This window comes from Astatotilapia calliptera, chromosome 3, assembly GCF_964374335.1.
Source record: "Astatotilapia calliptera chromosome 3, fAstCal68.1, whole genome shotgun sequence".
NCBI classification, from domain to species: Eukaryota; Metazoa; Chordata; class Actinopteri; order Cichliformes; family Cichlidae; genus Astatotilapia; species Astatotilapia calliptera.
The window spans coordinates 66,964,447-66,979,077 of record NC_137424.1 but is presented as its reverse complement, the minus strand read 5'-3'; the positions used below and the strand labels follow the sequence as shown (position 1 = coordinate 66,979,077).

Below are 14,631 nucleotides of genomic sequence, written 5' to 3'. Positions count from 1 at the left end.
GTGAGTAAGTCACTCTCAGTGCATCATGGGAAACCCCCAGCAGCCTGGGCCTGTGAAAACAGTTCATTTGAGTCAAAGCTAACGAATCTGAGTCTCTTTAAAGGGTTCATTTGATCTATTTTATCAAATCCAAAGTCAGTGAAAAAATGAATATATTGTCTTGATCTTTGTGAGGATTCATGTGAGTACAAGACTAAACGTGTCCCGGCTCTGTTACACTTCAGTGGATGTTTTCTTTGTGGAAAATGTTGCATGTGCAGTTATTTTTTGATGTGTCCAAGAAGTTTTTATCACCTGATATTTAAAAGTTTCTTTAATCTGTGTGTTTGTGTTCAGATCCTTCACCAGAGCCAGGGGTCATCTACTCAGCACTGAAGTCAACAATGACGCCTTCCAAACAGCCGATCCAGTCTGACCAGAGATGACGGCTGGCTGCTAAATATAGTCCTGCACACCTCTGTGCAGCACATGTTATTTATTTAATTACATGCTGTGTGTGTTTGCAGTTTTACAGTTGCACTGAAATAAATGACTTGAATGTACAGTTTACACTGAGGTGGATTTGTTTTTTTCCATTTGGCCAATCATTGGAAACATGAAGAATCACGAATGCATGTCCATGCCTGCAGAGTTCATCTTTGAAAACAGTCACTGCATGTTATCCAGCTCCACCTACTCCCCTCCACACATGCTGGGTTGTTTTAGCACAACAGATATTGTATCAGTGATAGAGGTAAAGAAAACACTTTGCTGTTTATAATGCATGTTTAAAGGAGGTGAGTGCAGCTGTCTCAGATGAAATCTAGGGGACTGGGTCCTAGAGGTGGACCAATTTTTGCATATTTTATAACATAGTGCCATAGTGCTGTTGAGTGCCAGGAGGATTTCTATGATATATTATATATATGATCTATTATACATCGGGGAAACCAAACAACCTCTGGCGAAGCGGATGGCACAACACAGAAGAACTACCTCGTCAGGCCAGGACTCTGCAGTCTATTCACACCTACAGGCCAGTGGACACTCTTTCAAGGATAAGACAGGGAGGAACGCTGGTTTGATCGCAGAGTCAAGGAGGTCATTTATGTGAAAAGGGAAAGACCATCTCTGAATCGAGGAGGGGGCCTAAGGGTACATCTGTCACCATCTTACAATGCTGTGATTGCAGCCATTCCCCAACTCTCTGTGAATGGTACTCATGAGCATTGGTGCATGATTTCTTGAATCATGTTCTCCATAAACTGATATAAATTTATATATACACATTTTTGTATCAAATGTTAGTTTAAAGTCTACTGTTTTAGTTTAGTCAGTTCCCTTTCTTATCTTCTTCTTCTGCCTGCATCTCTTCCTGCGTTCCCTAGTCAGTCTTGTCTGCATGTTTATTTGCCTTTCAAATTCCCCAGTCCCCGGCTCTCTGTGTCCCCGGCTCTCTGTGTCCCCGGTTCTCTGCGTCCCCGGCTCTCTGTGTCCCTGTCTCTCACCCTCGTTCTGTGTCTTCCTAGTCTCGTCTGTCTCCTTCCTCCTCTTTCCTGTATTTTGTCAGTCTGCGTCTCAGTGTGTGGCTTCCAGTTTTATTTTGATAGTCACTTAGCCTGTGTGCATCATATTCAATTTTGCTTCACCTGTGTTATAGTGAATTTAAGGAGTAGTGTTGCTGGTTCATCAAAAAATGTGGCCACCAGGGGGCATTGGTTAAAATGCAAATGCTTTATTGAACTGTAGTTTTTGTCCCTGGGTCTCTGAACTATTTAAAGGTTCCAGGAGAGACAAAGGAGGAAGTTGAGACGGAGAGATGCTTGGGGTTTCTCATTGTAGAGTTATATGGTTTATATTTAGGGTTATGGATAGTTTTGATGATAGTTTTAATTATAAATATAACATACACACGTTTATACGATTAATGATCTTTTTTGGAAAGTGTGGAAACACCCCTGGCATTTTATGAGGAGGGCGTGCTTTTCAGCAGATGGGTATGAAGGGCTGCCAATTGCTAATTTAAAGTGCTGATGGTAGATGCCACTAGTGCTCCACAGAGCTTCCATGTTATGTTGCTGGAGTATTTTGTTAACTTGCAGTTAACTTTATTAACTGCAGCAGTCTTGTTAACTTCCATACCTGTATGTTGATTAAAAACAATGCCTACAATGATTGGAGCCTTGCTTCTAACAGTTATTCATCACACTGTTTCAGTAAGATATCTAATCATGAGTTTTTTCCACATATTGAAAAATGTGATGCAGCCTGTGTAATGCATTTTTAGAAATCTTGTTAATCTTGGAGGTGTTATTGAAACCGAATGAAAACAGGAAGAACAGGCAGGAAATATGTGTGACATCAGACCTGTTTATCATTTTTGTCTCTGTGCTGCTGCAGGCTGACCCAGATGGCATAAATACATTATTATTAAAACATTATTATTTGTGAGTAATAAAAGGCCCACTGTTGAAGAAAAAAGACACACCTCTGTCCCATTGTTGTCTTTTAGAGTATAACAGCTTTTCAGTAAGTCCTCTGATTCTAGTAATAGAGCAGAAAAAGTCATTAAATTGAAACCATGGGTAAAAGTGAAACTGAATCACTCCAGCAGTCGACCATATAACAAAGTTATATTTTACAACTTATAATACGTGAATAGGTCAAACATAAACAAAATACATCACTGAGCTTCATATTCTATCAACATTACATCAATATTAATAATTTTCCATCCATTAAAAAAATGAATTGAACTGAAACTGATTATTTTAGACATGCTGCAGGACCGGATGCGCTGTCTCTTACCCTTTACCCGCCCCTGTTGCTTGTCTTGTGTTTCTATGGTGTACTGATAGTCATGTGCTTTTGTGCTGAGGTGTTTTTTCTGTTATCAAACTGTTCTCCCACTAGGAGCTCAGTCTGAGTGGAGTTTTTTTTCCCTCCTCCTCTTACCTCATGTTATGTATTTTTGTTGTTTTTTTCCTATCAGCCTACCTTTCTGACATGTCTCCCCAATGTGATGTTTGTGTAAAGTTGGTCAGAAGGTTCCTTTGTAAGTGCGCATGTGCCATTAGCGTGCTGCCTGCTGTAACCCTAATTTCCTTCGGGATTAATAAACTATTCTGATTCTGATTTACGTATTCTATCCTTTTTAAGCCTTTTCTTATTAAAGTTAACTTCTTCTAAGTTAGTGTCTGAGTCCTTGACATTTTTCAGGTGTCCTCATGTTCCTATTCATTTTTACACTTCTCTTGTGTGTGTGTGTGTGTGTGTGTGTGTGTTTGTGTGTGTGTGTGTGTGTGTGTGTGTGTGTGTGTGTTTGTGTGTGTGTGTGTGTGTGTGTGTGTGTGTGTGTAGTTTACATCATCTTATTTCTATAAGGTTATTACTGTTAGTCAGTTAGTTACAGTGACTGCTGTGTGAACGTCATCACTTAAGTTAAGCACTTTGACAGCATATCACCAGCAGGTGGCAGCACAGGACATTCAGCCAGGCCAACAACAGGCTTTCAGTCTTACCTCTGTGATGGAAAATTAGTGCTTCACCTCATCTAACCTCTGTGCACCATCAGTATGTAATTGTAACTTTTCTGTACAAAGACAGTGTATGAAGATGAGAAAACAACTGACCGTAAGCTTTGCTCAAGGTCATGACACAATACATTATAAAGCTGGTATGATAGTCTGAATTTCTTGCTAACTGCTGAACAGAGAAAAACCGTATCCACACGAGGGCTATAAAGGAGCTGACTTTTATTAATGTTGGTACAAACCCTGTTCGTGCTGTGTTGATCCTTTTGCAAAGGTTTTAACTTTCTTTCATGAATCTCAGAAAATCTGTTAGGTTTTGGTGCTCATATTATTTTTCCACAACAATTTTGGCAATGAGGATGGGATTTATCAAGCGATTTCTTCTCTGTTTTCATTTTAATTCAGGAAAATCCACAGGTAGATGAATGAATCTACGAACAAATTATTGTGGAGATGAGTGCATTACAACAGAGACCAGAAGTTGTCACAGCTGAAATGATGTCAAATGTCACAGTTAAAAGACGTACCAGCATCACTACTCCCACAGCAGCAGATGGTAAACAACATGATATTATTGCAGCCATTTCTGAAATCTGTTCATCCAGACCTGACCCACAGGAGGCATCGCTGGCTAATTCTAATCTGAGGGTATTTGTGGATGATTTGGCATCACACAACCAAGCCCACGGTTAATATCAAGTAGGATGTGCAGTGATTGCAGAACATAGGTAAACACATGGGGTGATACATGATTTTTGACACATTATGGAAACAGTAGTTTCAGCTGATTTAACGAAATCCATTGCACATCATACTCCCTCCACTCTGAAGCTACAGTGGGGCAAAAAAGTATTTAGTCAGCCACCGATTGTGCAAGTTCCCCCACTTAAAATGATGACAGAGGTCAGTAATTTGCACCAGAGGTACACTGCAACTGTGAGAGACAGAATGTGAAAAAAAAATCCATGAATCCACATGGTAGGATTTTTAAAGAATTTATTCGTAAATCAGGGTGGAAAATAAGTATTTGGTCACCTCAAACATGGAAAATCTCTGGCTCTCACAGACCTGTAACGTCTTCTGTAAGAAGCTTTTCTGTCCCCCACTCGTTACCTGTATGAATGGCACCTGTTTGAACTCATCATCTGTATAAAAGACACCTGTCCACAGCCTCAAACAGTCAGACTCCAAACGCCGCCATGGCCAAGACCAAAGAGCTTTCGAAGGACACCAGGAAAAGTATTGTAGACCTGCACCAGACTGGGAAGAGTGAATCTACAATAGGCAAGCAGCTTGGTGTGAAAAAATCAACTGTGGGAGCAATCATCAGAAAATGGAAGACATACAAGACCACTGATAATCTCCCTCGATCTGGGGCTCCACGCAAGATCTCATCCCGTGGGGTCAAAATGATCATGAGAACGGTGAGCAAAGATCCCAGAACCACACGGGGGGACCTGGTGAATGACCTGCAGAGAGCTGGGACCAAAGTAACAAAGGTCACCATCAGTAACACACTACAACAGCAGGGAATCAAATCCCGCAGTGCCAGACGTGTTCCGCTGCTGAAGCCAGTGCATGTCCAGGCCCGTCTGAAGTTTGCCAGAGAGCACATGGATGATACAGCAGAGGATTGGGAGAATGTCATGTGGTCAGATGAAACCAAAGTAGAACTTTTTGGTATAAACTCAACTCGTCGTGTTTGGAGGAAGAAGAATACTGAGTTGCATCCCAAGAACACCATACCTACTGTGAAGCATGGGGGTGGAAACATCATGCTATGGGGCTGTTTTTCTGCCAAGGGGACAGGACGACTGATCCGTGTTAAGGACAGAATGAATGGGGCCATGTATCGTGAGATTTTGAGCCAAAACCTCCTTCCATCAGTGAGAACTTTGAAGATGAAACGAGGCTGGGTCTTCCAACATGACAATGATCCAAAACACACCGCCCGGGCAACAAAGGAGGGGCTCCGTAAGAAGCATTTGAAAGTCCTGGAGTGGCCTAGCCAGTCTCCAGACCTCAACCCCATAGAAAATCTGTGGCGGGAGTTGAAAGTCCGTGTTGCTCGGCGACAGCCCCAAAACATCACTGCTCTCGAGAAGATCTGCATGGAGGAATGGGCCAAAATACCAGCTACTGTGTGTGCAAACCTGGTAAAGACCTATAGTAAACGTTTGACCTCTGTTATTGCCAACAAAGGTTATGTTACAAAGTATTGAGTTGTATTTTTGTTATTGACCAAATACTTATTTTCCACCCTGATTTACGAATAAATTCTTTACAAATCCTACCATGTGGATTCATGGATTTTTTTTTTTTCACATTCTGTCTCTCACAGTTGAAGTGTACCTCTGGTGCAAATTACTGACCTCTGTCATCATTTTAGGTGGGGGAACTTGCACAATCGGTGGCTGACTAAATACTTTTTTGCCCCACTGTATATGGCTGAAGTCTCAGTCCCCATCTTTCTATTCTGGCAGGTGGTTTCGACCTTGGTTATTCCAGATGATTTCAAGTGCCTTGTGATCGGTCACCAGTGTGAATGGATGTACATAAACGTACACATGGAAATGTTTGCAACTCCACACAATGGCGAGTGCTTCTTTCTCAGTTTGCGAGTATCTCGTTTCCACATCACTCAGTGCTCTGCTTGCATATGCAATAATGTGCTTCATCCCCGTTTCAGAATGGCGCCCAGTCCAGCTGGACTAGCATCAACAATCAGTTCAGTCTGTCTGCTGGGATAGAAGTAGGACATCGTTGTGTTGCTTGTGAGACTGACCTTGAGTGTCTGCAACGCAGTTTCCTGGTCCTGACCCCATGTGCAGTGGCTCAGAGATCGATGAGAAGTCCCTGATGAACCTCGAGCAGTAATTGGCCATGCCAGGGAGACTTTTGATGTCAGCAGGTGTTTTTGGGTTGGGGGCGTGTTGAACTGCTGCAACCTTTTTAGGATCTGCTGAAACACCACCTGCAGAGAAGATGAAACCAAAAAACTCAAGTTTTGTTTTATTAAATTCACACTTCTCTCAATTCAGAGTAAGACCTGACTCTGATAGTCGCTTGAAGAGAGCTGTAAGATTGTTGTCATGGTCAGCCTGGTCCCTGCCAAAGACTATAATGTCATCACTGAGATTTTTGACTTCAGTCCTTGCAGCATCTGATGAACATTTTGGAACACTTCAGCTGCAGAAGAGACTCCAAAGCTCAGTCTTTTATATCTCCGAAGTCCCAGATGAGTAGTGAACGTTGTAATGTAGCGGCTGTCAGGGTGTAGTTCAAGTTGGTGGTATCCTGCCCTGAGCTCAAGTTTTGAGAACACTGTAGATCCATTCAGCTCATGGATTACATCATCTATCGTGGGCGTGACATGTCGTTCTCGTTCGTTTGCAGTATTTGCTTGTCTCATGTCCACACATATCCGTACTTTGTCTGGGTTCTTTGGTTTTGGCAGTGTTACAATGAGTGAAACCTGTAACCTTTTCAATAATGTCATCAGCTTCTAATTTCTGAAGTTCGTCCTCCACTTTCTGACGTAAATGAAAGGGAACACGTCTGTGTGGTTGACAGGTTGATTTTACATCTGTGTTTATGTGCAGTTTCACTTGAAAATCTTTCCCAATTCCCTGGGAAAGTTCTCGGTGTTGTTCTACTAGCTTGTCTGCAACAGAACGTTGAGACTGAGAAGAGACCGCAGTGACAATATGAAGGAGTCCTAAGGCTTTTGAGGTTTCAAAACTTAAAATATTGAAACTGTCTCCTCTAATGACAAAGAAGGAACACCTAACTGTTTTGTCTTGTTTTTCCACACTGCACCTGAATGCACCACACACAGTGAGAGACGTAGATGAGTAGTATGGGTAAATCTTGATGTCTGTAGATGTTAACGTGGGACGTGGTGTCAGTTTGTTGTAGGTAGCTTCAGTTAAGCAGTTAGCAGTGGCCCCAGAATCGATTAGCACCGGTATCTGGGTGCCCATTACTCTGACTTCAGTATGTGGGAGTTTAGGATGTTGAGCTGTGTTCACCAAATATACATAAGCGTCATCACTGCTGGATGTGTGCCCTGTCTCCACATGTGCAGTGCTGTCTGTTAGTTTTTCTTATACTTCTTTCCACAGTGTGTATCTTTGAGCAACATTGCTTTGCAAAATGATTGAATTTGCCACAAGCATTACAGATTTTGCCTTTAGCTGGGCAGCCTTGCTCATGAGGATAGCTGCCTCCATAGTTTCGACAGCGGTTATTTGGCTGCCATGAGGGTGTCCCTTTGTTTCTAGCTGTGGTGTCACGTCCTGTTTTGTGCTGTACTTTATTAACTGCAGCCGTCTTGTCAGCTTCCATCCCCGTAGCTTACAGTTCAGACAACTCACATGCAAGATTCATGCTCCTCTTCATATTTTTGGCCACCAGATGCCACCAAAGATGACTATGTTGAAAAGCTTCAACGGTTCAGAAAGCTTCAATTGACCATCATTAAGATGAGTTAAGTACACAATCAGGAACAACTGAATCACAACAAACTGAGGCCATGTTGTCATCATAGGTGCCTGATAGACTGGCAAAGAAGAGATGACCAAGTCGTGGCTTAAATGCAAGCACGTTGAATGTCATTGATGAGTGGCAGCTGAGTAAGAGCTACCAGGAAACCAAGTGGATCAAGGAAAAGGAGGAGATGAAAAAACACCAGGCACTCTCTCAGACGTTGACAAACACCTCAGAAATCTGATCATCAAATCCTCATTTCCCCAGTAAATATACTAACTATAGCTGTAATCTCCTTTGTGATTTCTATCCAATTCTGACACATCATCCAAAATCATTTCGCTTCATCAAGTGATTTTACTAGGCCCCAAACATGCTTTGATCCACCAAAAAATGAACTTTTGTTCACAGCTAAATGTAACTGATTGTTTTGTTTTCCCCCATGGCACCACTGATGTGGGCACAGTAAATGCCAATTGTAAATACCTAAAAACACTGTTATACTGTTATTGATGCTGTTATATCAAACTGACCTTACAACTTAAAAATCACAAAGGACTACACAGATGGAAAAGTGCCCATCATTCCACCACAAAACCCAGAAAAAAGTGTCTGATGTATGTTGGCTTTTTGGAAATGCGTGGCTGCCTCCAGTTTTACCTTCGATTTGGAAAGGCACTTCTATCAAGGTTAAATTAATTCAACAGCAAAGATTTGCCACTTCCACTAGACATGGACTTAAAGCATGAAAGCAAATGCATGTGACAAGCATCATGGCAAGTAGGGCTGCCACGATTAGTCGACTAGTCACGATTATGTCGACTATTAAAATCGTCGACGACTAATTTAATAGTCGACGCATCGTTTGAAGCTTTGTAAGATCACAAAGGACGCAGGAATGAGTAGTAGGATTTAAGAGTGTAATAACGGACTGAAACAGAAGATGGCAGCACTGCATGTACAAGGATGCCAGCTGCCGTTAAACCTCGAAGAAGAAGAAGCTGTGTCCCAGAATTCATAGTGCAGCCCAGCGCAGTTGTCAACAATGGCGGCAGCTAGTTAGTTTTAATATTACTCTTATTATTGTTTCTGGGTCACAAAATAAACGTTTAACATATTTTCAGGCGAGAATGTAGCTGTGTAAACCTCAAATATCTGCTCAGTTTATCAAGACACCACATATTTTCAAAAGCGCTCCGACGTTTTCGGAGACGTCTGTTACCCACTAGCTCGTTAGCTAGGCGGGGGCAAGGCTAACTAGAGCCGTGAGAACACCGGACTCCCGGCAAATCGTTTTCAAACCCACCGCCGTCTTTCGCTAGTCAGGTTAAACATATATATAAGTCACTTAGATAACTTAAATATGTTATTGTTTGGCTTTCTTTAGTATTTTATTTGTTCCTGAGTAAATCGGTTTGGCTGAGATTAAAGTTATAGTTTTTGCACAGCTAAAACTGTCAAGCAGACAGCTGATTATCAGAAGTGTGAGACGCTGGAGAATATACTCCGGTGTCTTGTTATATTTTAGAAAGCAAGGAGTTTATTAAACTTCACCGAAACAATCTGCAAATTTCATTAAAAATTAATAAACTACCATCTTGTCTTTATTTTTAGTTAGCACAAACACTTCAAGCTGTAAGCTAATGATAGTTATATAAGACCAGATGCTGCTGGTGCAATAAGCTGTACGCTGTACGTCCAATGGATGATGATCTGATTAGTCGACTAATCGCAAAAATAATCGGTGACTAGTCGACTATCAAAATAATCGTTTGTGGCAGCCCTAATGGCAAGGCAAAATAGAATGGCAGAAAGGGGGAAGGGAGTGGTCACATCCAGCTACTGGCCAATAACCTGCCTCAGTACCACACGGAAGCTCCTGTCATGCATCATAACAGCTTAATCAACAAGATTAACATGCAATATGGCTCAATACATGAGCGGGGCACAGAAAGGAATTGGCAGGAATACCAGAGGAGCGATCGCAGCTATTGGTAGACAGAGCAGTTGACTGAGATTGTAAGACCAGACTGACCAACCTGTGTACTGCCTGGAATCAAAAGCTTTTTTAGCTGCTGTGACTCTTCCAAAGCAGCTGGAGATGCAATCTGGTTGGTCAGTTTCATAGTATTGTATGAAATAGTCGTGTGTTAAAATACAAACAGTTGAGGTTTATTTTCCTGACTGAAAATCCTCCGCGTGCCCCCAAAGCTAGAGTTTTTGCCCACGTGGACATTAAAAAAAAAGATTATTGAATAGACTGTTTTACATTGGTGCTGTAACTGTTGGCTGCAGCCATCTTCACATTTGAATAGGCAAATATAGGGTATGTCCTACAATAACTTATGCTGGCATTTCAGCATAAGACAAGCTTCTCATCAAGAGTGCTACCGTTTTTAATTTGACTACTAGTGCAGGAGACTGGCGATACCTCCAAGGGAGCTACTGCGAGAGAAAAAAATGTTTGTGCTCATTTTAGGGGAGTTAAAACGGAGCAGCAAATTTTGACTGGGAACACTAAAGTAAGGGGCACGACAGGAGGGTTTAAAGGGACAGTTCACCTTTCACAGGTTCTTGGTTTGAATCTCCTGATTAGCTGTGTGCTCTCTTTACTCTTCTCACCGATCCTAGACACGCATCGTTGTAACTGTGACCTGTTTAGTTTATCGAGCTGGGATAGGCTTTACTCCCTGTCCCCTTGTGACCCCTGTGATAGTAATATATGAATCATGTTTCACTTTACTGCTAATATATATATAACAGCTGATATTTACTGACCCAGAGCCATAGGAGCAGGCCTCAAATCATATAAACAAAGGGACATAAATGTGAACTGCTGACAGTTAAATCTCTTCTATAAAAACATCAAAGATTATAGATGTGACTTGGCACATGGTTTACAGGTTAAGCAAAGTAAAGTGTTTTCTTTATGCAATGTAATGTCTATAAAGTGTTAAACAGTCCTGATAAAGCAGCTCTGTACTCCTCTGGACTCTCTATTTATCCCCATTGCATACATAGAGACAAAAAAGGTACCTTGAGTGATGTGAAAGACGTGACTAAGACTAAGTTCCAGTCATAGTCAGGTGTGTGTGTTTGTTTTAGTGTTAATTAATCCTTGTGTGTTTTTTCTGCCAACATTCCCTGTCACGCCTCCTGTCAGTCAACATTTTTGCCTCATTGAACACAATGTAAGAGCAAATGTCATAAGTGTTGTCCATTTGAAGCTGGAGATTTTTCCTTCTTTTAATTCATATTAACTTGTTAACAATAACAAGGAAATTCCCTGGATTTACCCACTGTGAGATAAAGTCATTTGTTAGATTGCCAGTTTAACTTTGTGTGGTGGATCATAAATTTGATTAGTTTGTACATCTCTGTTCCTTACATTTCGTGTCATGCCTTTATTATTGTGTTATTTGTTGTTTTGACTGTGTTTTTGAATAGAATATACAGTGGGAATATACAGGGAGATAAGTAGTGAACGTTTTGCCTGGGTTGATTGTGCGTCGATCCATTGGTAATGCCTCAGGGCTCCAGTAGATGGGTTCACGCGCCTCCTTCTTCACTAGTGATGGGAATTCTGGCTCTTTTTAGAGAGCCGGCTCTTTCGGCTCCCAACCGGCTCTTCAGGTTGTTTTGTTGCTTTAATATTGTTGTTATTATCAACAACGATATAAAATTATACACAAAAGGAATTACTAATGTAATAAAAACAATGGTTTTATTTATATATGTTTATATATAAATATATATGGTGGCCCCTAGAGACAAAGCAGAGAGAGAAAGAGAGCCAAGGACAACAACAAGAGACAACATTGGCACATTCGAAAGGTATAGTAATCATCCACAATTATTTTCAGCTGCGGATGATAAAGGATTTAGAAAGTTGTTTTGGAATATCAGTTAACAATGTGTTTTGCAGGTTTGCAGGGTGCTTTGTCTGTAGGTGCCACCGTAAATATACTTCTATTTATTCACTCCACATAAAATGTAATAAATAAATCATAAAATACAAAAAACAACTATTTACATTTCAACTAATAACTATTTAAATTTTCAACTTTTTCCTTTTAAACAAATTTAAAGTGAAACAACAGAAAACACTGCAAACCACAACAGAAGTCAATTTAAATTAAAATATGCAAAACAAAAAGAAAATGTACATTCTCTGTCATATAGGCCTGGGATGATTTTTTGGGAGAGTGTTTTCCTGATTGGAATTGCATACATAGGATTCACTGCATGAATACACTTTCTGAATCATTTATCATCTGCAACTGAAAATGTGTTGCAACTCGTTGTTGCCCCTGGCTGTCTTTCCCTCTCTCTCCCTCCCGCTCTGTTCCTGTGCCACTGCGAGTGTAACTACCCCGCCCCCCCACCCCTCCCACGTGCGTAGTGAAGCGAAAAAAAGTGCGAGAAAGAGAGAGGGTGAGAGAAACAAAAAAAAAAACCCCACGCCTCGCTTCGCTCACTTCAAAGAGCCATTTCGTTTTCGACCGACACATCACTATTCTTCACTCAATACAGACGAGTGAGAGCGAGAGCTGCATGTCCGTGCCATTCTTTCACCTCTCCTCACTATTTCCCCTGTTTAAGTTAACTGCCATGCACAGAACTGTACAAATGTGTGTTACTGTTGATTATTAGCCATTATCATTGTTCATTGCAACGAAAGAGGTGAATTGTGCACTGTTTTTCCTGAGAAGTTCCAGTTAAACGCCGTTGCTGTGTATGCTAGTTTTCGCTAGTACTCCGTCACGTTGTGTCATGATTTTTCTGTTACTGTCTGTATCCGATTGTTCAGTCTGACGTTACTAGCCGTGTCTGGACCTAAACTGCGCTGCAGGTCCATATATCAAACGATCACTATGGCATTACTGAGAGTTGAAAAACTGTCTAAAGTCTTTCATCTTTAATAAAATGATCAGCGTTCTGCTCTACCAGGTGTAACAATTGAGTTTAACATCCAGGCATCCATGAAAACGGAATCTATGACATTTAACGGAGTTAGAAGTTAGCAGGGAGTTAGCTCACTAGCTTCCATCTAAATACAATATAGCATGTCCTGACTGCGGGGTTTTGGAAACAAATTAAAACGTACAGCTCTGTTATCACTTCCAGCATAAATGCAGACAAAACTAAACAGCAGTGACATTTGTAGGGTTACTGAAGTTTGGCTAGCTGCTATATAATGATGTGCTACGTGACCGCTAGCGACACAGCTATGTTAGCATAATATGAACAAGCTAACTTTTTTTCCACTCGATAAAAGTTAACGTGAGTGTTCTTGGTGGTCAGGAACAAATGTAATCACATGGCAGGATGCTCTAAAAGGACCAAACTTCAGCCAGGAGAACAACTGAGATAATCCATCCACAATACGAGGTTAGTCATTCATATACTGCTGCATGGGCTGGGCTGTAGCTACATCCTAGGGTTTTAAAAACTGAGCTTAAATAAATGATTAGCGGTAATAAAAGCCGAGGGAGGTCAACAGTGATCACTGACTGTTTTAGGAGCTTTTTGAGATCAAATAAAAGAAAATACATAACATTAAACATGTTAACAACACAAAAGCTAAATTAAAGGCAGACTACTTTAGACCCGGAAGTAGGATTCATCGCGTCATCACTGAACAACCGGATAGGGTTAACTACTGAACGACAGACAGTACTTTAAGTATGATTTAGTTGATGTGGAAAGTTAGTGACTGTGTCAGCTAACAGCTGCGAGTTAAAAAGATGTTTTTGTCTAATGTTAAAGTTAATCTTATCTAACGTATTCTGATAAGCTCATACAGAGAACAATAGTGACTTAGTTTGGATACAGTTGTCCTGAGACTGAGTGCATCCATAAGAATATTGTTTTGGTTGTATTGCTTCTAAAACTCAATACAGACGAGTGAAAGTGAGAGCTGCGTGTTGGTGCCATTCTTTCACCTCTCCTCACTATTTCCCCTGTTTAAGGGCACAACATTTGGAGGCACCACTGGGATGATTGATTTGAGGACCATCCCTGACCTGTAAGAGAAATCCTCTCGTTGGTCATCCCCCCCCAGACGACCCAGGCATCAGAAAGGAGCATAGCAAAGCAGCAGAGGCATCGCTAGACCTACATTGGTGTTTGTAGCCTGAAGTGAAAAAGTGACCACTAGGGGGCAGTAAAATTCAACTAAGTCTGATAATTTCTCAGTTAACTGCTTGTGCTAACTCCTCTGACAACATGGAGTCTGAATTAGAAAAGCTACAGCTGGAGATTAAAGGAACACTGTATCAACTGACTTTAGAGCAGCTGATTAAATTATGTGATGTACTTCAAATCTCAGGACCAGGAAAAGAGTTTGTGATTAATAAAACGTGCAGTCAGTTAGTCTCACGTTTAGTTAAGCACCTTGAGCGCACAGAGGACGAAGGCATGTCAGACCTTCTTAATGTCCAGGACATTATAAGTGACATACAAATGGATAAAAAACAAAGTGTGAATGAAACAGTGGACCCAGCTGTTCAGGAGCAGGAAGGAGGGGGAGGGAAGGAGCGAAACACCAGCTACTGGTACAGCAGTTGGCCGAGACTGTAAGACCAGACTGACCAACCCGTGTACTGCCTGGATTCAAAAGCATTTTTAG

General features: G+C 41.2%; 1 protein-coding gene across 2 annotated transcripts in view; it reads left to right on the top strand.

The window, feature by feature from the left end:
* Positions 1-544, top strand: part of LOC113019561 (uncharacterized) — a 145,096-nt gene extending 144,552 nt beyond the window's left edge. For both annotated transcript variants that reach the window (XM_080298868.1, XM_080298867.1), the window contains one exon: positions 337-544. In XM_080298868.1, the coding sequence (XP_080154994.1) occupies positions 337-425 (89 nt within the window). In that variant the 3' untranslated portion in view covers positions 426-544. The remainder of the gene's footprint in view (positions 1-336) is intronic.
* The last annotated feature ends 14,087 nt before the right edge of the window (positions 545-14,631 follow it).